The 22,545-nt window shown below is 64.1% G+C and overlaps 2 protein-coding genes across 3 annotated transcripts; both read right to left on the minus strand.

Moving 5' to 3' along the window:
* Nucleotides 1-445: 445 nt before the first annotated feature.
* Nucleotides 446-11,586, minus strand: LOC141977059 (FXYD domain-containing ion transport regulator 7-like). Its single transcript, XM_074938290.1, has 6 exons — nt 11,472-11,586; nt 4,011-4,043; nt 3,645-3,719; nt 1,789-1,822; nt 1,409-1,443; nt 446-1,050 (listed from the first exon to the last, which is right to left on the minus strand). Exons 1-6 carry the CDS (start codon nt 11,500-11,502, stop codon nt 1,031-1,033), a joined length of 228 nt encoding a protein of 75 aa, XP_074794391.1. The 5' UTR covers nt 11,503-11,586; the 3' UTR covers nt 446-1,030.
* A 1,490-nt stretch (nt 11,587-13,076) lies between these two features.
* On the minus strand, nt 13,077-21,185 carry FXYD1 (FXYD domain containing ion transport regulator 1). Of its 2 annotated transcripts, none has more exons than XM_074938985.1 (8): nt 21,092-21,185; nt 19,076-19,140; nt 17,394-17,426; nt 16,997-17,071; nt 16,440-16,476; nt 16,174-16,223; nt 15,071-15,109; nt 13,077-14,494 (listed from the first exon to the last, which is right to left on the minus strand). In XM_074938985.1, exons 1-7 carry the CDS (start codon nt 21,097-21,099, stop codon nt 15,087-15,089), a joined length of 291 nt encoding a protein of 96 aa, XP_074795086.1. In that variant the 5' UTR covers nt 21,100-21,185; the 3' UTR covers nt 13,077-14,494; nt 15,071-15,086. The 2 variants fall into 2 exon arrangements, with proteins under 2 accessions (XP_074795086.1, XP_074795085.1); XM_074938984.1 differs by having other exon boundaries at nt 19,076-19,143; nt 21,092-21,169.
* Between the last annotated feature and the right edge of the window lie 1,360 nt (nt 21,186-22,545).

Raw genomic sequence — 22,545 nt, forward strand, 5'->3', positions numbered from 1 at the left:
TTCTCAATTCTTTCTTTGCATGGTCCCGAACCCATGGAACTGAGATGTGGAGGATGAAAATACAGCACCTAGCGCAGGGAGTGGGCATCATGTGGAAGACAGGCTGCCCCAGGATAAGAGCACCCCACACAGTGGAAAAGATGAGAAAGAGAACTGCGCCGTCTTATATGTGTGTGTTTTCCTGCTGCCCTCTGCTGGAAGGGATCAGTCCTGCTCTGTGTGGCATAAACCCTGTACCGCGGATGGCTGCTGGGGATTCCCCCTCACCTCGGCACTGGGCTTGTAGTACTACACTGGGTGGGGGTCATGAGTGAGGGGCACCAGCAGACCTGGGGGTGGGGGGAGCCCAGGGCTGGGCTAGCAGGGGGCTGCAAGTTGGGAGTGAGGGGCATTGGCGATGGGGGTGAATAACAAAGTCGGAATAACAAAGTAAGAAACAACCCCATGTTTATTGAGCGCTGGATCTGCTCTGCCCCGTGCTTGGGGTGTGGGGGGCAGCCACAGGGTGGCGCCCCCTGGGGGCAGCTGAAAACATGTCATGAAAGCAGCACCCTGTCAGCATCCAGCTGCTGGCCCAGGGCCCAGGGCCCCGGGCCCAGGTGAGGCCTGTGTCTGGGCCTGGCGGGATGTTTTGGTGGTGTGTGGCCGTCCCCCCACATGGAGCACCCGCCCAATGCAGCGGGGAGGGGAGTGCCATAAGCAAAGCAGTAATGGCATGGGAGTCACATGCGCTGGGGGGGACAGGAAGTGAAGGGGACCCAATGGGTCAAGATGGGGGGGGCAAGTGAGGCTAAGAGATCCCCCCCTCCCTGCATATGGTGCCTGCTCCCAGCATGCAATGGGCTCGCCAACCAATTGGAGGCAGAGGTTCTAAAAGACGGAGGCTCAGATAACGGGGTTCCCCCTTCCCTGCCCCCACGGATGTCGCCGGGCGCTGGAGCCGAGGTCTTGGAGCTGTCCTGGGCGAGGGGGGGGCTGCAGGGGCTGCACCCCCCAGCCAGAGGGGGGCGCTACATTCCAGGCACCAGGCCTACGCGCTGCCTGCTGGAGCTGCAAGAGAAACGGGGGGAGGGGGAGGAGTGAGAGAGGGACAGGGGAGATCAGGGCCTGAGGCGACCCCAGTGTCCAGGAGCTTCCTCCGCACCTCCAGCCCCAGCTGGGAAAATGCTTCAGCAGCTGCAGGAGGGCGTTACCATGGCGTTACCATGGTGCCCCCACATCCCTGGCAACATCCTTCTCCAGTGGAGACAAAGCAGCATCTGGAGGGGGAGCCTCACCTGAGCCCCCCCCCTCCCGGCCTCCCCCAACAGAGGGACAACCCCTCCCTCTACAGGACAGTCTGATGCCAGCCGGGGGGGGGCAGCAGGGACACCCCCCACCCCCATACAGCCCCCCGACCTTCACTTACTTGGAGTCTTTCCTGGTTGCCTGGCCTCCGACAGGCTGAGGGGGGACACAAAAGGGGAGACAGGTAAATTGTGTGTGGGGGAGGTCAAGGAGGGCTGGTGGGACTGTGGGGGGCAGCTAGAGTGGGGGGAAGTGGGGGTCTGCCCCACAGGGTTGGGAGGCAGTTAGAGTGGGGGAGCTTCCCCTGGGGGACAGTGGGGGTCTTCTCCAGGGGGCCGGGGGCAATTACAATGTGGGGAGCTGCCCCATGGTCAAAGGGGGGCAGTTACAATGTGGGGAGCTGCCCCTGGGAGTAGTTAGAGCAGGAGGCAGTGGGGGGCTGCCAAGGGGGCCAGGGAGCAAGGGGAGCAGTTATAGTGGTGGGGGGGGTGCAGCACCTACCTGGAGTCGGACTTTTTACATTTGAATTTCTTACCTGCAGGGAAGAGAGAGAGAGAGAGTAAGGGGGGGCAGCTGGGGGCAGGAAGGATTTGGGGGCAGATGATGGGGCAGGAGACCAAAGGGGAAGCGGTGGAGGGAGTAGTTGTGTGGGATAGGGTGAAGTTCAGGGGGGCAGGTAAAGGGCTGGCTGGGGGGTGGCTCTGGGGCACAGGGGGCCTGACCAGGGAGGTTTGGGGTACAGGCGGCTGGCTGAGGGGCCAGCTTTGGGAGTTTGGGGAGCCAGCCAGGGAGTTTGGGGTGCAAGGGCCCAGCCGGGGGGGGTGGGTTCTGGGAGGTTTGGGAGGCCGATCAGAGGGGTTCAGAGGGCGGGGAACTGGCCAGGGGGTTTAGGGCCAGCTGAGGGGTTCAGGGTTCATGGGGGATTGGGGCGCTGGCCGAGGGGGTTCAGGGGGCAGCCAGTGAAGTTTGGGGGTGGGGTTAGGGGCTGGCCAGGGGCTTGGGGGGTTGGGGGACCAGCCAGGGGAGTTTGGGGGCAGGAAACTGGCCGGGGAGTGGGGGGCTGGCTGGGGGGTTCAAAAGTCACGGGGGCTGTGGAGCCAGACACTGGGATTCGGGGTGGAGGGCTGGCTGGGGGGTTTAGAGACTGGCCGGGAAGCTCGGGGGCAGGGTTGGCAGGCAGGCCGGGGTGGGGTTTCCATGTTTTGGGGGTTCGAGTGGCCAGCTGGGGGGTTTCAGTGTTATGGGGAGTTCGAGGGGCTGGCCGGGGGGGGTTGGTGTTCAGGGATGGTTTGAGGGGATGGCCAGAGGTAAGAGGGGCTAGGGGTCCAGCCGGGGGAGTTTGGAGGCAGAGGACTGGGGGCCGGCCGGCCGGCTGGCGGGGTGTGGGATTTGGGTTTGGCTGAGGGTTTTAGGGGCAAGCCAGGGCTCTTGGGAGGGTTGGGGGCCTGGCCGGGGGAGTTCGGGGGTGGAGGGTTGGCTTGCGGGGGATAGGAGCCAGCCGGGAGCTCAGGGGCTTGAGGGGCCAGCTGGGGGACGGGGTTCGGGGTTGAGGGCTGGCCAGGAGGAAGGGGGTCAGCTGGGAGAATTCAGGGGGGTTGTGGGGCCAGTTGTGGGGTTGGGGTTCAGGGGTTTGCAGGGCTGGCCGGCAGGATTCGGGGGTGGCAGCTGGCTGGAGTTTAGTGGCCAGACAGGGGACTTGGGTGTTGGGGGTCTGCTGCGTGGTTTGAGGTGGTTCGGGAGCCAGCCAGGGGAGTTTGGGGGGATATGGGGACGGCTGGGGGAGTTTTCGGGGTTGGGGGGCCTGCTGTGGGGTTTGGGAGGGGTTGGGGGCCAGCCGGGGGAGTTTGGGGAGTTCAGGGCCTGCTGGTGGTTTCAGGGGCCAGCTGTGGGAGTTTCGGGGGGTTATGGGGCCGGGTGGGGGAGTTTGGGGTTTGAGGGGCCTGCTGGGGGGTTCAGGTAGGTTCTGGGGCCTGCTGGACTGTTTGGTGGGCTCGGGGGGCTTCTGGGGGGTTCAGGGAGTTCAGGGGCCAGCCGGGGGAGTTTGGGGGGCCTGCTGGGTAGTTGGAGGGGTTATGGGGCTGGCTGGGAGGGGTTAGGGACATTATGGGGCTGGCCAGGGGAGTTTGGGGGGCTTCAGGAGCCTGCTGGGGGGGTTGGGGGGTTATGGGGTGTTTGGGGGAGTTTGGGGGGTTGGGGGGCCTGCTGGGTGGTTGGAGGGGTTATGGGGGGGCTGGGGGGTTGGGGGGCCAGCTGGGGGTTCAGAAGGGTTCTAGGGCCTGCTGAGGGGTTATGGGGTGTTATGGGGCCATCCAGGGGAGTTTGGGGGGTGTTGAGGGGCCAGACGGAGGATCACTCACTCAGCGCTGTCAGGATGCCCACCACGAACATGACAATGGCCAGGACAAGGCCGACCACACGCAGGGTGTCGTAGTCTGGGAGGAGAGGGGGGGTCAGAGACAGACAACCCCACAGCCGCTCGCCCCAGCCCCACAGCCCCCCGCCCCAGCCCGCTACCCCCTGCCCCCCCAGCTCCCACCAGCTCTAGTGAGGCCCCATGTTCCAGCAGACACCCCAGATGGGAGCTGGGCCAGGGGACACCACGGAGGATCCCTGTTAGGCAGTGCCCCCCAAATTGGGGGCCAGACATGTGGAGCCGCAAACGGGGACAACTCCGGCCCCCTCACATCAGCCCACGGGGCAGCCACACGGGTGGCCCCACTTACCGTAGGAGAATGGATCCCGGTGTCCGCGGCCATCTGGAGAGAGAAGAGAGAGAGAGATGAACCCCTGAGCTACCCCAGGCCCGGAGAGGGCTCACCCGGCCCTGAGATGCAGCCACCTCTGGGGTGGGGCAGCCGGGGAACAGCTGCACATAACACCTCACGGGAGTTTGAGATAGGGAGGGACAAAGACTCCCACGTCATTCGCAGCAGCAGGATCATTGCTGCAGGGCAGAGGAAACCCCTTGCGAAGCCCTTAACCCGGGCCAGGGCTCCCACCCTGGTTCGCACCCGCCTCCCCCAGCCTTGGCGAAAACGTCTTGCACTCAGTGAAGACATCAAGAATCCAGGACAGGTCAGCAGCCCAGCGCCCCCAGCGAGCCCCCTGCCCTGCTCCCCACAGCACAGCGCCCCCTACTGAGCCCCTGCCTCTCTCCCTGCAGCCCAGCGCCCCCAGCGAGCCCCTTGCCCTGCGCCCCACAGCACAGCACCCCCTACTGAGCCCCCGCCCCACTCCCTGCAGCCCAGCGCCCCCAGCGAGCCCCCTGCCCTGCTCCCCACAGCACAGCGCCCCCTACTGAGCCCCCACCTCACTCCCTGCAGCCCAGCACCCCCAGCGAGCCCCCTGCCCTGCTCCCCACAGCACAGCACCCCCTACTGAGCTCCCACCTCACTCCCTGCAGCCCAGCGCCCCCAGCGAGCCCCCTGCCCTGCTCCCCACAGCACAGCGCCCCCTACTGAGCCCCCGCCCCACTCCCTGCAGCGCTGTCTGTTGGGGTGGCCCTGCAGGATGAATAATGCAAACCCCAATGCAGGCCATGGGGGGTTGCCATGGAAACAAGCACATCAGGAGTCTGCATCCTCAGCTGGCTGCCAGGGCGGGGGGGGGGGGGCAGCAGGGAGGGAACCGGGGACCTGGCACCCAGCCACCACCTGCGGAAACCAGCCCTGGCATGGCCCTGTCGGTGACCGGCAGCCCCCTGCTCTCCCAGCCCTGGGTCCCCGCAGAGGGATCCGCGTGGGGGACCTGGGGAGGTTCCCGGCTCTGGCACCTGGCCAGGGAATCGAGGGCTGGGCATAGACAGACAGATGGAGACCGGCAGGGAGTGCCCCCCAACACGCACCCACTCTGCCCTCCTGGTCCCCCCACCCCCACATGGGCTGTGTCCTAGCAACTGGGGGGGGGGACAGAGAGCACGTCCACCCCCCAATATTAGGGCTCAACCTCAGGATGGGGGTAAGACAGAGACTGGCCATGATTCTACCCACCCCTGGGAGGCTCTGAGCCCTGCCCCCCAACCCTGGGCCACCTCTGCTGTCCCCCACTCCCCACCCCACCTCTGGGTCTCTTTCCCCACCCCCATCTTCTGGCCATTGGTTGACTCTCCCCATGTCCACCTCAACCCTAGATCCATGAGGTCAGCACTGACTGTGCGGGGGGGAGCATCCCTGCATCACAGCGCCCCCCGCTGAGCCCCCGCCCTGCTCCCTGCATCACAGCACCCCCTGCTGACTCCCTACCCCCACAGCACAGTGCCCCCCACTGAACCCCCTGCTCCCTGCAACACAGCACCCCCTGCTGAGCCCCCGCCCTGCTCCCTGCATCACAGTGTCCCCCGCAGAGCTCGCGCCCTGCTCCCTGCATCACAGCGCCCCCTGCTGACTTCCTACCCCCACAGCACAGTGCCCCCCGCTGAGCCCCTGCACTGCTCCCTGCAACACAGCGCCCCCCGCTGAGCCCCTGCCCTGCTCCCTGCAACACAGCACCCCCCGCTGAGCCCCCGCCCTGCTTCCTGCATCACAGCGCCCCCTGCTGACTCCCTACCCCCACAGCACAGTGCCCCCCGCTGAGCCCCCTGCTCCCTGCATCACAGCACCCCCCGCTGAGCCCCCGCCCTGCTCCCTGCATCACAGTGTCCCCCGCAGAGCTCGCGCCCTGCTCCCTGCATCACAGCGCCCCCTGCTGACTCCCTACCCCCACAGCACAGTGCCCCCCGCTGAGTCCCCTGCTCCCTGCATCACAGCGCCCCCGCGGAGCCCCCACCCTGCTTCCTGCATCACAGTGTCCCCTGCTGACTCCCTACCCCCACAGCACGGTACCCCCTGCTGAGCCCCCCACCCCTCTCCCCGCAGCACGGTGCTCCCTAGCACAGCGCTGGGCCTTTGGGGTCAGCACTGACTGCCAGGGGTAATTCCCTGTCCCCGCATTGTGGCTCAGTGGGATTTCCTGTTCACTCCCGTCTAACTGATGCCCCAGTTTAGCCAGCAGGCTCAGCAGCTGGGGGGCTCTGCAAGCAAACCAGCCACGCTCTCGCCCAGTGGCAGGTCAGCCGCCAGGCGAGCTCCCTCAGCCCAGATGCTGCCAGAGCTCTCGCCCGTCGCTGGGAGATGGGGGGAGCTGCCCCCCAGTACAACTGATCCAGCAATGCTGCCTGAGTCTGCCGAGAGCCTACACCCATTGCTGGGAGAGGGATGGACTCTTCTGTTCGTCTCAAGAGGGTGTTAATCCTGAAGCCTACTGACAACAGTGTAGATGCCCACAGAGCCCTGTGCTGCTCAGCTGCTACACACACACACACAGCTTGCACAGAAACACACACAACACTCAGAGTGCTGCGCTGGCTTATCAGTGCACAACTGGAGGGGGTGAGTGTGAGAGGCTGGAGAGGCTGCTGGGGTCATGGTGAGGGTGTGCAGTGTGTGTGAGTGCAGGGTTGATGCTGTTGTGGGGCAGTCTGAATGTGTGTGTGTGTAATCAACACTATAGCTGCATTAGAGCTGCACTGTTAATTTGAACTGCCCACCAGATTCAAAGCACACAGAGCTCACGGAGCACAGCTACGCTGGGTGTAACACACACGGCACAGAACACAGTGCACACACACACACCCCCTGCACAGACAACACATTGCACAGAGTGGAGCACACAAACGCACTGCATAGAGTGGACACCCACACTAGGGGTGTAAAATGTTAACAGGTTAACCCGCCTTAACCATCATTAACCCCTGGGCTGGCCAACCAAGCGGCCAGCCGACCCCCGCAGCCCCACGCCAACCAACCGGCCCGCCGACCCCCGCAGACCCACGCCAAACAACCGGCCCGCCAACCCCCGCAGCCCCATGCCAACCAACCGGCCCGCCGACCCCTGCAGCCCCACGCCAACCAACCAGCCCGCCAACCCCCACAGCCTCACGCCAACCAACCAGCCCGTCGACCCCCGCAGCCCCACGCCAACCAACCGGCCAGCCGACCCCCGCAGCCCCACGCCAACCAACCGGCCAGCCGATCCCTGCAGCCCCACGCCAACCAACCGGCCCGCCTCATGCCGGACAACTGGCCCGCCAACCCCCGCAGCCCCACGCCAACCAACCAGCCCGCCAACCCCTGCAGCCTCACGCCAACCAACCAGCCCGTCGACCCCCGCAGCCCCACGCCAAACAACCGGCCTGCCAACCCCCGCAGCCCCACGCCAACCAACCGGCCAGCTGACCCCCGCAGCCCCACGCCAACCAACCGGCCCGCCGACCCCTGCAGCCCCACGCCAACCAACCGGCCCGCCTCATGCCGGACAACTGGCCCGCCAACCCCAGCAGCCCCATGCCGGCCAACCAGCCCACCGACCCCCGCAGCCCACAGCGACTGACCGGCCCACCAACTCCAACGGCCCCACGCCGGCCAACTGGCCCCCCGACCCCAGCAGCCCCACACCAGTCAGCTGGCTGACCCCAGCCCCAGCCGCACCGGCCAGCTGAACCTGACCCCAGCCCCTCTCCTTTTAATCAGTTAACCATTTAAACAAACATTTTACTCATTTAAATGGTTCACTTTTTAAACGCTACTTACATCCCAAAGACACACACACTGCACAGAGTGGAACACACCCACTGCATAGAGCGCACACACACACACACACACGCAGAGCCGGATGCAGACAGTTCCCGAATCCCTGTGCTGACCGGGGGGGGGGGCGGGGGGGGATTCTTGGCAGCGCAGCCAGCCGCAGAGCCACAGCCCAGCCAGCACGAACTCCCCACGCCAGAGCCCGGCCCCAAGACACACAAACCCCGTAGGCCCCCACTGCCCCCCCCAGACACCCAGCGCACACTTGCAGTACACACACCCCTGCCCCCCCCATTCGCTCCCTCCCCCGGGGGCAGCCCTCAATCCCACACCCATAGGGGAGAGTGGCTACACACCACAGTGCACACACACACACCACACAGTGCACTACACAACACCCCGTGCACTACACAACACCCCGTGCGACACAGCCCACAAAACCCCTTCAGCATGCGTACCCCCCCTTGCACAACACCCCACTGCGCACACACAACCCCAACACACCAGCCCACTGCACACCTGCCGAGGGGCCGGGGGGCGGACAGGCACACTGTACCCCCAGACAACACCTAAAAGCCAGTCCCTTGGAGTCAGGCACACTGCTGCCCCTAGGCAGCCTCCCACACACACACTATAGCACTTACACTGTCACCCCCTCACAACCCAATACACCCCCAAACATACACACAATCACACCCTCACTTGGCCACACTCGTGACCCAGCATACACACTGCCATACCCTTGTAAAAATTCACACACCCATACAAATCGTCAGGCCCTCGCAACCCGACACCGAGCCCCACAAACATCCCACAGCGTGTGCCTACACACGCATGCACACACAGCCCCACACCCACGAAGGACATGGGGTAGCGAGAGATTCTTTCACAGCCCGACAATCACACACCATTGCAGCCTGAGTAAGGCTGCCGTGAGAGTACTGGGCTGTGTGATGGGAACCCACCCCACACTCAGTTACACCCTGAACATGCACGTGCGCGTGCACGCACACACACCCACCCCTGCACTCACACACACAGCCCACCCTATCTGCAGTAACTCCATGGGGACTGCAGGGGAAAGGGACAGACAGAGTGCACTCCCCTACACAACCTTACACCATATACACTGACACAACACACACACACACACTTAACCGCACACACATTCGCACCACATACACTAACACACACTGCACTGCATACACATGGGACACACACACACTGCACGAGGGCTCCCAGTTCCCGTCCCGGTCACTCCCGCAGCCTCTGGTAAAGGGGGAGCCGGGAGCCGTAGCCCCACAGCTCCCTCCTCCCCCAGGTCCCCCCCCACCCCACAGCTCCCTGCTCCCCCCAGACACCACCCCCCCGCCGCTGCCTCCCCGAAGCTGATCTGCAGCCCCTCTCACTTCCTGTGTGTGGCAGCTGCTTCCCAGCTATGTCTGGAGCTGTGAGCGTCCCGGAGCCAGCCAGCCCTGAATCCATCCCTCCATCCCTCCCTCTGTCCAGCCCTGTATCCATCCCTCCAGCCAGCCTTGTATCCATCCCTCCATCCCTCCCTCCGTCCTGCCCTGTATCCATCCCTCCATCCGTCCAGCCCTGAATCCATCCCTCCATCCCTCCCTCCGTCCAGCCCTGTATCCATCCCTCCAGCCAGCCTTGTATCCATCCCTCCATCCCTCCCTCCGTCCTGCCCTGTATCCATCCCTCCATCCGTCCAGCCCTGAATCCATCCCTCCATCCCTCCCTCCGTCCAGCCCTGTATCCATCCCTCCAGCCAGCCTTGTATCCATCCCTCCATCCCTCCCTCCGTCCTGCCCTGTATCCATCCCTCCATCCGTCCAGCCCTGAATCCCTCCCTCCATCCCTCCAGCCAGCCAGCCTTGTATCCATCCCTCCATCCATTCCTCCCTCCATCCCTGAATCCATCCCTCCATCCCTTCCTCCAGCCCTGAATCCATGCCTCCATGCATCCAGCCTTGTATCCATCAATCCCTCCATCCAGCCCTGTATCTATCCCTCTATCCCTCCCTCCATCCAGCCCTGTATCTATCCCTCTATCCCTCCCTCCGTCCAGCCCTGTATCCATCCCTCCCTCTGTCCAGCCCTGTATTCATCCCTCTATCCATTCCTCCCACCACCCCTGAATCCATCCCTCCATCCAACCCTGTATCCATCCCGCTATCCCGCCATCCATCCAGCCCTGAATCCATCCCTCCACCCAGCACTGTATCCATCCCTCTATCCTTCCCTCCATCCCTGAATCCATCCCTCCATCCATCCAGCCCTGAATTCATCCCTCCAGCCAGCCAGCCTTGTATCCATCCTTCTATCCATTCCTCCCTCCATCCCTGAATCATCCCTCCATCCCTCTCTCCATCCAGCCCTGAATCCATGCCTCCATCCATCCAGCCCTGTATCCATCCATCCCTCCATCCAACCCTGTATCCAGCCCTGTATCCATCCCTCTATCCTTCCCTCCATCCAGCCCTGTATCCAGCCCTGTATCCATCCCTCCATCCCTCCCTCCATCCAGCCCTGAATTTATACCTCCATCCATCCAGCCTTGTATCCATCCATCCCTGAATCTATCCCTCTATCCCTCCCTCCATCCAGCCCTGTATGCATCCCTCCCTTTTTCCAGCCCTGTATCCATCCCTCCATCCATTCCTCCCTCCACCCCTGAATCCATCCCTCCATCCAACCCTGTATCCATCCCTCTATCCCTCCATCCATCTAGCCCTGTATCCATCCCTCCATCCCTCCCTCCGACCAGCCCTGTATCCATCCCTCCACCCAGCCCTGTATCCATCCCTCTAGCCTTCCCTCCATCCAGCCCTGAATCCATCCCTCCATCCCTCCTCCCCCCGGCACACACCTTCCCTCTGTCCCTCAGCCCCTTGGGGCAGAGCCGTGTGCCCAGGCAGGGAGCTGGAACGGCGAGGATGGGGGGGAAGGGACCTTGGGCAGCAGCCCGGCACTCTGGACATTGGGGGGTAAGTCTGATGTGGTGGGGTGGGGTGGCTCTTCAGGGAGAGGGGGGTGGGATGCCAGGGGTTGGGCACCAGTGGCACAGCGGGAGCAGGGGAGCAGGCAGAGGGCTGCAATGCCAGGGACTCGGGCTGCATGAGCGCAGCGGTCCTGCGGTCCCGCTTCAGCACCAGGGATGAAGGAGGGATTCGGGCTTTGTGGATGCAGCGGATTCGGGCACCGTGGGTGCAGGGGTAATTGGGCACTTTGAGCAGAGGGGAACAGGGCACCCTGGGCACAGGGGAATGAGGCACTGTGGGCAGAGGGGAATCGGGCACTGTGGGCAGAGGGGAATCGGGCACCATAGGAGCAGGGGGAATCAGGCACCGTGGGCGCAGGGGATTGGGGCACTGCGGGCACAGGGGAATCAGGAACTGTGGGCAGAGGGGAGTCGGGCACTGCGGGCGCAGGGGAATCAGGGACTGTGGGCAGAGGGGAATCAGGCACCGCGGGCACAGGGGAATCAGGCACCGTGGGCAGAGGGGAGTCGGGCACTGCGGGCGCAGAGGAGTCGGGCACCGCGGGCAGGGGGAGGATCTGGGCACCGTGGGATTCAGGCCCCCTGGTGCGGGTGGCCAGGGAGGGGCTCACCGTGCCTAGGTGCCTCGGTGGGGGTGGCCATGCTGCAGCCGCGGCTCTCTCCCGTCGCAGGAGCGAATGCGGCAGCGGCCGAGGGAGGGAGCGGGCGGGAAGCGGTTTTTTTTTTTTTTTTCCGCTGCGCATGGAGGAGGGCGGCGGCCAATGGGAGTCAGACGCGGCTCGGCTCGGGGTGGGGGGCGGGGGGAGCTGCCTGGCTGGGGAGGGGGCAACCTCTCCAGCCGGCCCTGCCGTGCTCCCCCCACTCCTGTCACCCGCAGCTACCTCGACTGTCCACAGGGCTTCCCCAGCGTTACCTACAGGGTGGCTCTCTGGGCCCTGAGATGCAGCCACCTCTAGGGTGGGGCAGCCGGGGAACAGCCACACATAACACCTTAGAGGGACAGCTCACCTGGCACTGAGATGCAGCCACCTCTGGGGCAGGGCGTCCAGGGAACAGCCGCACATAACACCATAGAGGGACAGCTCACCTGGCACTGAGATGCAGCCACCTCTGGGGCAGGGCAGCCAGAGAACAGCCGCACATAACACCATAGAGGGACAGCTCACTTGGCACTGAGATGCAGCCACCTCTGGGGCAGGACAGCCAGGGAACAGCCGCACATAACACCATAGAGGGACAGCTCACTTGGCACTGAGATGCAGCCACCTCTGGGGCAGGACAGCCAGGGAACAGCTGCACATAACACCATAGAGGGACAGCTCACTTGGCACTGAGATGCAGCCACCTCTGGGGCAGGGCAGCCAGAGAACAGCCGCACATAACACCATAGAGGGACAGCTCACTTGGCACTGAGATGCAGCCACCTCTGGGGCAGGACAGCCAGGGAACAGCCGCACATAACACCATAGAGGGACAGCTCACTTGGCACTGAGATGCAGCCACCTCTGGGGCAGGACAGCCAGGGAACAGCCGCACATAATGCCACAGCGAGATCGCTAGTCCAGCATGGAGATGCAGCCACCAGCCCCACATACTCCCTTGCCCCACCCTCCCAGAGCCGCCCCATGTGCCCACCAACCTGGGTCAGGTGCCCCACCTCTCTAAGTGCTGGGAGCAGTCAAAGATGCAGATACCCCCTCCCACAGAATAGCGTGTTCATCATAGAAGTTGCCTTCTTTTGTGCGCATATAGCCCCTCCCCCCGACCCACTGCACAGCCCCACAGTGAGGCCTGGTCTACGCTGCCACTTTAACAGCGCTGCAACTTCCTCGCTCAGGGGTGTGGACCCCCCACCCAAGGGCTGCAAGTCTCAGCGCTGTAAAGCAGCAGCATAGGAAGTGCCCCAGGGCGGGGAGCTGCTCCCCTCATGGGGGTGGGTTTTTCCCCAGCGCTGGTGCCACGACTACACAGCCACGTTAACGACACCGCGCTTTAACCTTGCTCGTGGAGACATGCCCTGAGACAGTCCCTGCCCCACAGCACCCAGTTTAAACCGCCACAGTGGGGGAGGGGAAACTGAGGCACCAAGTGGGAAAGGGCCTTTGGCGGTTTCCAGATCCACCAGCCACAGGAGTTGTAGGGCCAAACTGGGTGAAGGCTACGGTCGGGGGGGGGGGAGGGGGGAGATATAAAATTATGCAAATCACTACCTGGGCTCATTTGTATATCTGCATTCATTTCAGCCTAATCCAGAGAGCCATGTGGCTGTCCAGCCTGGGCAGGGCTGGGCCAAGAGCTCTGGGGGATTGAGGGTAAAATCTCAAGGGGATACTGGCCAGCAGGAGGGAGACAGTCCTCGTGCATTGGGGGATGGGCGTTCGGGCTGGGGGTCACAGGGCAGCGCCAGGGCCTGGGGCACACGGACCCCTCTGCTGGGTCAAGGACTAGCAACGTGAGAGCTGCGACCTGACAAACGTGTGTGCGCGTGTGTGTGTCTGTGCGTGCGTGCGTGTGCGTGCGTGCGCATGTGTGTCTGTGTGTGCGTGCGTGCGTGTGTGCGCGTGCGTCCTGCTGCCCCCTGCTGGAGGGGATCAAACCTGCTTTGTGTCTGCTCATGCACCTCCCAGGGATCAGGCCCACCCCCTACACACACATGCAGAAAGCACCCGCTTAGCCATGGGCCAGGATCCCACCACACCCGAGCCGGTGATTGGGACGGGACCTGCCCCCAGCGCACGACTCTTGGGGCAGCTTCTCTACCTGGCCCAGCCCCTGCCCCACGGCGCCCTTGGAATGGCCTGTCCGCGATCACAGACCATGCACTGGCGACCGGGAGCCAGGGAGGGGAGAGAGGGGCTGCGGGTCGGGTCAGGAGTGAGGGGCACCAGCAGAGCTGGTGGGGAGCCCAGGGCTGGGAGGGCAGCAGGCTGCGGGTGAGGGGTACTGGCAGAGCTGGGGGGCAAGCTTGGCAGCGGGGGTGGGGAGGGGTTCAGTGCTGTGACACAGTGGCTCCCGCCCCAGGCAGTAAGTGCCAGGAGGCAGATGGAGGGGGCAGGTAGCGTTTATTGGGAAGCCATCTCCGGCCAGCGACTACGGACAGCACCCCCGGCTGGACACAGGGACACTTGCAGAGGCTGGGGGGGGTTCCTGCTGCCCCCTGCTGGAGGGGATCAGCCCTGACCCAGGGGTTGGAGCCAGCTGTTCCCACCACAGTCCCATGACGGACGCTTCAACAGGGACCCCGACTGCCGCCCCCCACGGTCACCCCTCGCTGCACCCCTCACACACAGGGCTCTTGGCACCACTGCCCAGAGCCCACGAGGGCAGCACCCCTAGAATGTGAGGGTGTTCCCCTGCTGCTGGGGACAGGCCCTGCTCTGTGTGTCCCTGCTGCCCCCTGCTGGAGGGGACAAGCCCTGCGCTGTGTGTGTCTCGGCTGCCCCCTGTTGGAGGGAATGAGACCTGCCCCGTGTGTGTGTCCCTATTGCCCCCTGCTGGCTGGCTCAGATTCTGCGGGCTGCAATCAGAGCTTGGGGGGCCTGGTCTAGGCTAAGTGCTACGGCTATGCAGCATGGGGCGGGGGAAGAGGGAGTCACTCTTCATATCCAGGGAGAGTTCTGCGCCTTGGGGAGACCTGCACAAAGAGCAAACGGGAAGGGATTATGTATGGACAATGAGCAACACTGCCCCACCCAAGGGAGAACCCAGGAGTCCCAGCTCCCAGCCCCCCTGCTCCAGCCCCCTAGACTCCACTCCCCTAGCCAGGGATAGAACCCAGGAGTCCTGGCTCCCAGCCCCCCCTGCTCTAACCCTCCAGACCCCACTCTCCTCCCAGAGCTGGGGCTAGAACCCAGGAGTCTTGGTCTCTATATAATGTGGATGACTGCCACAGTAGGAATTCAGACCCACAGAACTCATAGCAGCCGGCAGCCCCTGGAGTGGAAACCCCCATGCCCCATTCCCCACCTCCCTAAGCCAGCCAGTCCCCCACCCTGGGGCCAGAGCCAACGCCCAGTGTTTAATTTGTAGTGAAAGAGGTTCCGGGGCCCCAGCAATTTTTTAGCACTTCTAACTAATGCAGCAAGCCCGAAGGTGGCAGGGCTCTCGACGGCCCAGCCCGGAGATGCCAGGGCACAAACTGAGCACTGCTCATGTTCCCTTGGGGGAAAGGGCCCCATGTCCCATCCATTCCCCCTGCCTCCCCACTCACCAGCCTCTGGGCCCGCCTATCTCATCCGGGTGGACAAACCTGTAGAGAAGAGTCAAGGAGTCAGGTGCCCAGGGCGGGGTTCTGCCTGTGGGAACTGGGATCAGATCCTAGACAGACCAGCCCTGCGGAGGGTGGGGAGAGGACCCCGGCATCCTGGCCATGCCCTCCCCCAGCATGTGTCACACAGGGTCACCAAGGGAGGGAGGGGAGGCAGAGGTGGATTAACATTTATTAGGACCCTTGGCACAAAGAACTTTTGGGCCCCCCACACTGCCTCCCCCTCACCATGGGCCCCCGCCCCCGAGGCCCCGCCCCCTGGTCAGGCCAGGCCAGGCCAGAAGCTGGAGCCAGGCAGGGCTGGCCTTAGGGAAAATGGTGCCTCTGTCCCCCATGAGCATGTTGCCCCTCACATTGCCCATGGCCCCCATGGTCCCTCCACTCCCCAGGGCCCCGCTGCCTCCCCCCAGCGCTTAATTTGTATTGAACGAGGTGCCGGGCTCAGCCCCAGCACAAAGTTAAGCACTGGCCAGGTGGCCGGAGAGCAGCGGCTGCTGGCTCCAAAGACAACACCAGCAGCGAAGAAGTAAGAGGCATGGTGTATATGGTGTATTGCCCCCCTTAGTCTGTGCTGCACTGTGCCCTCCGCGCCCCCAACCCCCACCCAAGCCCTGTGCCCCCCACACCCCTCACCTGTGCCCCCCGGCTCCCCCACCCGTGCACTCCCCTCCTGCACCCCCACCCTCTGCCCTGTGCCCCACACGCCCCCAACTCCCAGCTCTGTGCCCCCCGGCAACCCCTGCCCCCAGGCCTGTGCCCCCCATGCCCCCAACCCCTGCATTCCCCTCCTGCACCCCCACCCTCTGCCCTGTGCCCCACATGCCCCCAACTCCCAGCCCTGTGCCCACCACGCTTCCAACCCCTGCACTCCCCTCCTGCACCCCCAACCTCTGCCCTGTGCCCCCCACACTCCCAACCCCCACCCTGGCCCTGTGCCCCCACACTCCCAACTCCCAGCCCTGTGCCCCCTGCGCTCCCAACCCCTGCACTCCCCTCCTCTGTAGGCCCATGTGTTAATCCGAGGCTGCAGGGTGCCTGGTACTTACGGCGAATGGAGCTTCGGAGAGTCCCTTCCTCCTCGTCTGGCTCACCAGTCCTGGGGGGACAGCAGCATTACATGGGTCCCTGTACTCTCAGCAGCCCCCCAGCCCCCACCCGCCCATGTCCTTCACTCCCAACCCACAGCCCCCATTATCCCAGCAATGGGCTCCCCTCCCCCACAGCTCTGCCAGAGCCCCTCACTCCTGATCTGCAGCCCCCTCCTGTCCCAGCCCTAGGCGCGTTGCAAGCGGGGGGGCAGGGGCGTATTTACCTTTGTTGCTGGTTAAATTTACAACGGCAGCGTCGACCTAGAAAAGATAAAACAGTAAATACCCCCTGGCAGCGAGATGGCGTGGCAGGGCAGGACAGGACGGGGCGGGGCGGGGCAGGGAGCTGCGGGGGGGTCTGGGAGCCAGGACTCCTGGGTTCTATCCTGGCTCCAGGAGGGGAGTGGGGTTTGGTGGCTTGGGGGGGTGCTGAGTAGCAGCAGCCTGAGCAGCGAGGGGTTAATGAAAGCAGACTGGGGGAACTGTGGGGGTTAGCCATCACCCCCCCCAGCAGATACAGATGGAGCCAAAGCTCTGGGTGAGATTTATGGGGCTGAAGGAACCTGGTGTCCAACCAGCCCCAGGAGCAGCACCCAGAGGAACCAGCCCCCCAAAAACTCCCCCTCCTCTCTGGCTGAGCAACTGACTGGCTCAGGGGGATGGGACATGGGGCCTTCCCCTCTAGGGGGCACTGGCTCTGATCCGGCCTCAGGGCAGGGGACTGGCTGGGCAGGGAACAGGACATGGGGCCTTTCCCCTCTAGGGGGCGCTGGATACTCACTGAGGATGATGAGGATTCCCAGCAGAAAGAGGATGACCGCGAAGATGAGGCCTCCAATTCTCAGGGACTGATAGTCTGGGGGGAGAGACGGGCTCAGGGGGAGAGGGGACCTGCCCCCCCCCAGAGAGAGACACCGATACACAACCATTGTACACGTGCGTTTGTGTGTCCCTGCCGCCCCCTGCTGGAGGGGCTGGGCCCTGGTCTGCATGTGTGTGCGCGGGTGCCGACATGCACTGCTCCCTGCCATGCTGCCGCCCCCTAGTGGCTGCAGCTGGCACCGAAGAGAGATCTAATCTCTGCACCACAGACACCCTCCACCCCCCTCTCAGCAGGTGCCAGCCCCTGGTCAGAGGCCCAGCTCAGCAGCCACCCGCCCTGAGACCCCCCAGCTCACCGTAGTTAAAGGGGTCGTGCTCCTTGGGAGGCTCTGAGCGAGAGAGAGAGAGAGAGAGAGAGAGAGAGGCGTTAAGGATCTCTGTCCTGGGATTCAGAGATGCTACGGAGACATGGAGTGCACTCTAACCCCTCTGGCCCCCAGTCTGTCCCCCCCACCCCCTGCTCTAACCCTTAGGCCCCACTACCCTCCTAGTGCCAAAGAAAGAACCCAGGAGTCCTGATCCCACTCCCCTCCCAGAGCTGGGGACAGAACCCAGGAGTCCTGGCCCCTAGGGCTGGTCTAGAGTGAAAACTTCCCTCAGAGTAGCTACATTTCTGAGGGGTATAAAAGATACCCTGCCCCCAAAAGCTGCGGCCAGCACTAGGCAGATGGACAAACTCTTCACTTGCCAGCAACTGCTTGCTGGGGGCCCCCCCGGCTGACCAGGGAGCCCCTTTGGCACCACCCTGAGCATCTGCCCTGACATGCTGAGCCACTGGAGCCCTACTCCCCTCACCTTCTGGGGCTTGTCTGGCTGGTGAAGGGGGGCTGGGGCCCTTCAGGGGGCACTGACTCCCATCCAGCCCCAGGGTGGGGGACTGGCTGGCCCAGAGGGCAGGGAATGGGTGCCAGGGTGCCACAGGGTGTCTGGGGCAGCGCTGGGATTAGAACCGAGGGGTCCCGAGTCCTAGTTCACTGCTGTAACCATTAGACCTCCCCAAGCCACCCCCCACTGCTGGGATTAGTTCCCCCCCTCCTCCTGCTGCTGGGATTCCACCCTCCTCCCACCCCACTGCCCCCTGCCCCGCTGCTGGGATACCTGCCCCCCACCGTCCCCTCCCCTGTGCTGGGATTCCTCCTCCTCGCTCACCTCACTGCCCCCTTTCCTGCTTCTGGGAGTCCCCAGCTGCTTTGACTCCTCCCATCCCCACTCGCCCCGCTGCCCCCTTCCCTGCTGCTGGGACTCCTCCCCGTCCCCTCCCCGCTCACCCCGCTGCCCCCTTCCCTGCTGCTGGGATTCCTCCACCCCCCGCCCGCTCACCCCGCTGCTGGCTCCCCCAGGCTGCGCTCCCCACACTGGCAGTTTCTCCTGTCCCCCCCCAAGCTGAGTGGACAGATGGAGCTTTTTGAATCTCTGCAATTTGGGCTCCCTCCAAGCTGCAAGTTGGTTGGTGCACAAAAGCCCCGGCCCTGCCCAGTGACAGATTGGGCAGGGACAGTGGTGGGGCTGGACCCCGACCCAAACTGCAAACCTGGGAAACTACTGCAAGCCAGGGTGTGGCCACACCCCAGCACCCTAGTTCAGCACCTCTGATCCAGGGGTGCGGGTGCACCGCTTGGAGGGGGGCTGGAGCTATCCTGGGTGCTCTCCTCGAGGGGAGGGGGGTCTAGTGGTTAGAGCAGGTGGCTAGGCGCCAGGACTCCTGGGTTCTATCCCTGACTTGGGGGGGAGGAGTGGGGTCTAGTGGTTAGAGCAGGGGGCTGGGAGCCAGGACTCCTGAGTTCTCTCCCATAGGGTTGCCAACTTTGGTTGGATGAATTCCTGGAGGTTTCATCACATGACATTGTCTTTAATTCCTGGAGATTCCCAGACTATCCTGGAGACTCGGCAGCCCTGTGTCCCCAGTGACATGCCATAGGCCTGGGGCTGGGGTCCGGGTTCTGGGAGCTCCCCTGCGTTCTCTTGCCCCGGCACTCACCAGCACTGGCTGCTCCCAGCAGGGCCCAGCAGAACAGCAGCAGGATCCACGTCCCCATGTCTGTCCTGCTGAGACACCAAGGGACAGAGGGTCAGCGCCGCCCGCCATGGGAGAGAAGGGAGGGGAGCACAGAAACAGGAACAGCCAGGGAGGGACAAGATGGGAGGGTGAGGCCCTGGCAGGGCACAGGATGGGGGAAGCAAAGGGAGGGACTGTGGATCATGGGGACGGAGGGGGTACGGTGAGGTCATGGCGCATGGGGAGGGACCCGGGTGGGGATTTACTGGGGGGCAGGGCTGGGATGGGAGGTACTGGGGGGCAGGAACAGGGCTGTGGCACGGGTAGGGGGTTCTGGGGGGCAGGGATGGGGTGGGAAGGTAGTGGGGGGCTGGGCTGTGGCAGGGGTGGGGGTGTACTGGGGGGCAGGATGGGAGGTACTGGGGGGAAGGAATGGGGCTGTGTCACAGGTAGGGGGTTGTGGGGGGCAGGGACGGGATGAGAAGGTAGTGGGGGGGAGGTACTGGGGGGGCAGAAAGAGGGCTGGTGAGTGGGGCCATGGCAGGGCCAGGATGGGAGGTAGTGGGGGCAGGGTGGAGCTGTGGCAGGGGTGGGGGAGTCTGGGGGGCTGGGGTGGGATGGGAGGTACTGGGGGGTGGGGCTATGGCCCGGGTACAGTCCATGGCAGGGTTGGGGGTGGGGCCAGGTCATTCACACCTGGCCCCTGCCTGGTGGGTCTGCTGGGGGCCAAAGGTTTGTTACCATAGAGATGTGACCTTGTGCCCCCCCCCAGCCTGCTGGGCAGTGTTTGCAGATGATAACCCTGCCCCGCCCCCTCAAGCCAGGGGACCCCAGGGTGGGAGGAGGGGGCAGGCAAGAGGACCCTGGGCTGGTCTCATGCCTTTTGGACACCGAGTCCCACCAGCCTCACCCGGGGTTCTGCTCCCTCTGCACCTGGGGGGCAGGAGAAGCTGGCTCCCCCTCATGTCCCCGCCCAGCACTGCTCAGCCTGCAGCTACGCATCAGTGCCCCCCCCAGCTCCATCCATTAGACCCCACTCCCCTGCCAGAGCCAGGAGAGAACCCAGGAGTCCTGGCTCCCAGCCCCCTGCTCTAACCTGCCAGCAGTGACAAATGGTAGGAAGGGGAGTGGGGATCTCTGTGGTCTCTAACCCCCAGATAGAGGACCCCCTTCTGAGATACGGGGGTGTGTGTAAATACCCACCCCCCTCGGTCCCTGCTTTGTCTGCAGCCAATAAAGGGTTAACCCAGGGGATTTGCATTTGCCAGCCTAATCCCTGGCACTGGGCACCCGTAACCCTGGGCGCCCGTAACCCCGAGTTACGCCTTGGCCCCCCCCAGCGCTGCATGCCCTCCCCGCCATTCCCCACAGAGCAGAGAACATTCCAGCCTGCATGCCCCACAGCCACTACACGTCAGCACCCTGGGGCCTGCCTCTGCCCAGACCCCGCAGCACCCCCATTCTGCCAGGGCCCCTCACTCCCGACCTGCACCCCTATTATCCTAGCCCTGCCCCACCCCCCCAAGTGCCCCTCACTCCCAACACGCAGCCCCCTGCTAGCCCAGTCCTGCTCCCTCAGAACTCTACCAGTGCCCCTCAGTCCTGACCCAGAGATCTTCTATCCCAGCCCTGGACTGCCCCCTCCCACAGCTCTGCCGGTGCCCCTCCGTCCCGACCCACAGTCCCTGGTATCCCCACCCACAGCTCTGCCGGTGCCCCTCCGTCCCGACCCACAGCCTCTGGTATCCCAGCCCTGGACTGCCCCCTCCCACAGCTCTGCCGGTGCCCCTCCGTCCCGACCCACAGTCCCTGGTATCCCCACCCACAGCTCTGCCAGTGCCCCTCCGTCCCGACCCACAGCCTCTGGTATCCCAGCCCTGGACTGCCCCCTCCCACAGCTCTGCCGGTGCCCCTCCGTCCCGACCCACAGTCCCTGGTATCCCCACCCACAGCTCTGCCAGTGCCCCTCCGTCCCGACCCACAGCTCCCTGCACCTACCCCTGCATTCAGGCCTGGGCCTCTTGCTGCGGCTGGGCAGGACAGGGCGTTATCGTGGGCCGCGGGGACTGGCTCAGGGGCAGAGATTAAGGCAGCTAAATTCGGCTGGGTTGGCTGCCTGACAAGCCCTGGACAGGATGGGAGCTCTCGATAACGGATCTGTGTGGTGTGACTAGCAAGGGAGGGCTGGGATCCAGGACTCCTGGGTTCTCTCCCAGCTCTGGGAGCGGAGGGGGTCTAGTGGTTAAAGTAGGGCCCCTCTGTCTGTGCCCCCTCTCTGAGGAGAGCTGCCAGACACCCCCTCTAGCCCCAGCTGGGATTGTTGGGTCTTCGCGCTCCCTGGCAGCGTGTCTAAATATACCCGGGCCCCGGCACTGGAGTATAAATACCCCTGACTCAGCTGGCCTGGCATGCAGCACCCACGGCTCGGCTCACATCTCAGCTGGGCAGGGGTACTGGGGCCGGTGGGACACCAAGGCGACCAGATCCCACCTCCAACTCCCCCACAAGCTGCATGGGCAGCTTTGTGCCAAGTTGGGACATGGGTCCCCCCACAGCTCAGGAGGGAAGGCCGGTCCCCCGGCCCAGCATTGGGACCCTTCACCCTTGTGCCACATACCTCCCCCTTCTCCTCATCCCTACCCCATTACTGCTCCCACAACCCCCTTCACCCCATCCCTCTCCCTGAATCCTCCCCCGCTTCCCCCGCCACTGCTCCCTTGTCCACCGAGAAGTCACCAGGTGTTGGTTGCCACCTGGAAAGAAGCCCCGAGGGAGGCACTGGGGGAGGGGCTGGGGGGCCATGCCAGTGGGACAGGCCAGGCCATGGGGGTCTCCGCACCAGTCGCTTGGCCCAAGGACATGGGGCCATTTGTCCCACCATTGACCTGTGGAACTCTCTGCCAGTAGGCACCACAGGCCTGGTGGGGAGGGAGCTGGTGTCATGGATGGACTTGGCTATGGGGAGACCCTGAGATCCAGGAGGGGGAGCTGCCTCCCACTGCGGGGGGGGGATGGATCCTCCTACAGGCACAAGTGCCTCTGGACCAGGCCTGTCAGATGGGCCCCTGGGGCAGAGTCGGGGGCCACCTGAGCACCCCAAACATTCCCCTAAGGTGCTGGTACATCCCCAACCTCTCCCCCTGCAAAATATCCCGTCCTCCCTTCCCAGTCATCACCCCAACCCTCCCCTGGGTTAGACATCCCCCCATTAGAACCTCCTGTGGTTAGAGCCCCCCTGTTAGACATCCCCGGGGTTAGACCCACCTCCCTGGGGGCAGATCCCCCAGGCAGTGCCCCCCTGTTAGAACCCCCTGGTTAAAGCCCCCTCCTGGGGGCTAGAGCCCCCCCATTAGACCCCCCCTTTGGTTAGACCCCCCTCCCTGGGGGGAAAAGCCCCCCTGTTAGACTCCCCTGTGGTTAGACCCCTCTCCCTGGGGTCAGAGCCCCCCGGT

Source organism: Natator depressus, chromosome 24 (assembly GCF_965152275.1).
Source record: "Natator depressus isolate rNatDep1 chromosome 24, rNatDep2.hap1, whole genome shotgun sequence".
NCBI lineage: Eukaryota > Metazoa > Chordata > Testudines > Cheloniidae > Natator > Natator depressus.

Excerpts from the sequence above, each read along its gene's own strand:
- FXYD1 (XM_074938984.1), bottom strand. Across the intron at positions 17,427-19,075 it reads GCTGGGAGCAGCCAGTGCTG|AGCCTCCCAAGGAGCACGAC; the intron begins GTGAGTGCCGGG and ends TCTCTCGCTCAG. Across the intron at positions 16,477-16,996 it reads GGGAATCCTCATCATCCTCA|GTCGACGCTGCCGTTGTAAA; the intron begins GTGAGTATCCAG and ends TATCTTTTCTAG.
- LOC141977059 (XM_074938290.1), bottom strand. The coding sequence starts at position 11,502 with ATGGCCACCCCCACCGAGGCACCTAGGCACG. Across the intron at positions 1,444-1,788 it reads TGTAAAAAGTCCGACTCCAG|CCTGTCGGAGGCCAGGCAAC; the intron begins GTAGGTGCTGCA and ends GTCCCCCCTCAG. Across the intron at positions 1,051-1,408 it reads GCAACCAGGAAAGACTCCAA|CTCCAGCAGGCAGCGCGTAG; the intron begins GTAAGTGAAGGT and ends TTTCTCTTGCAG.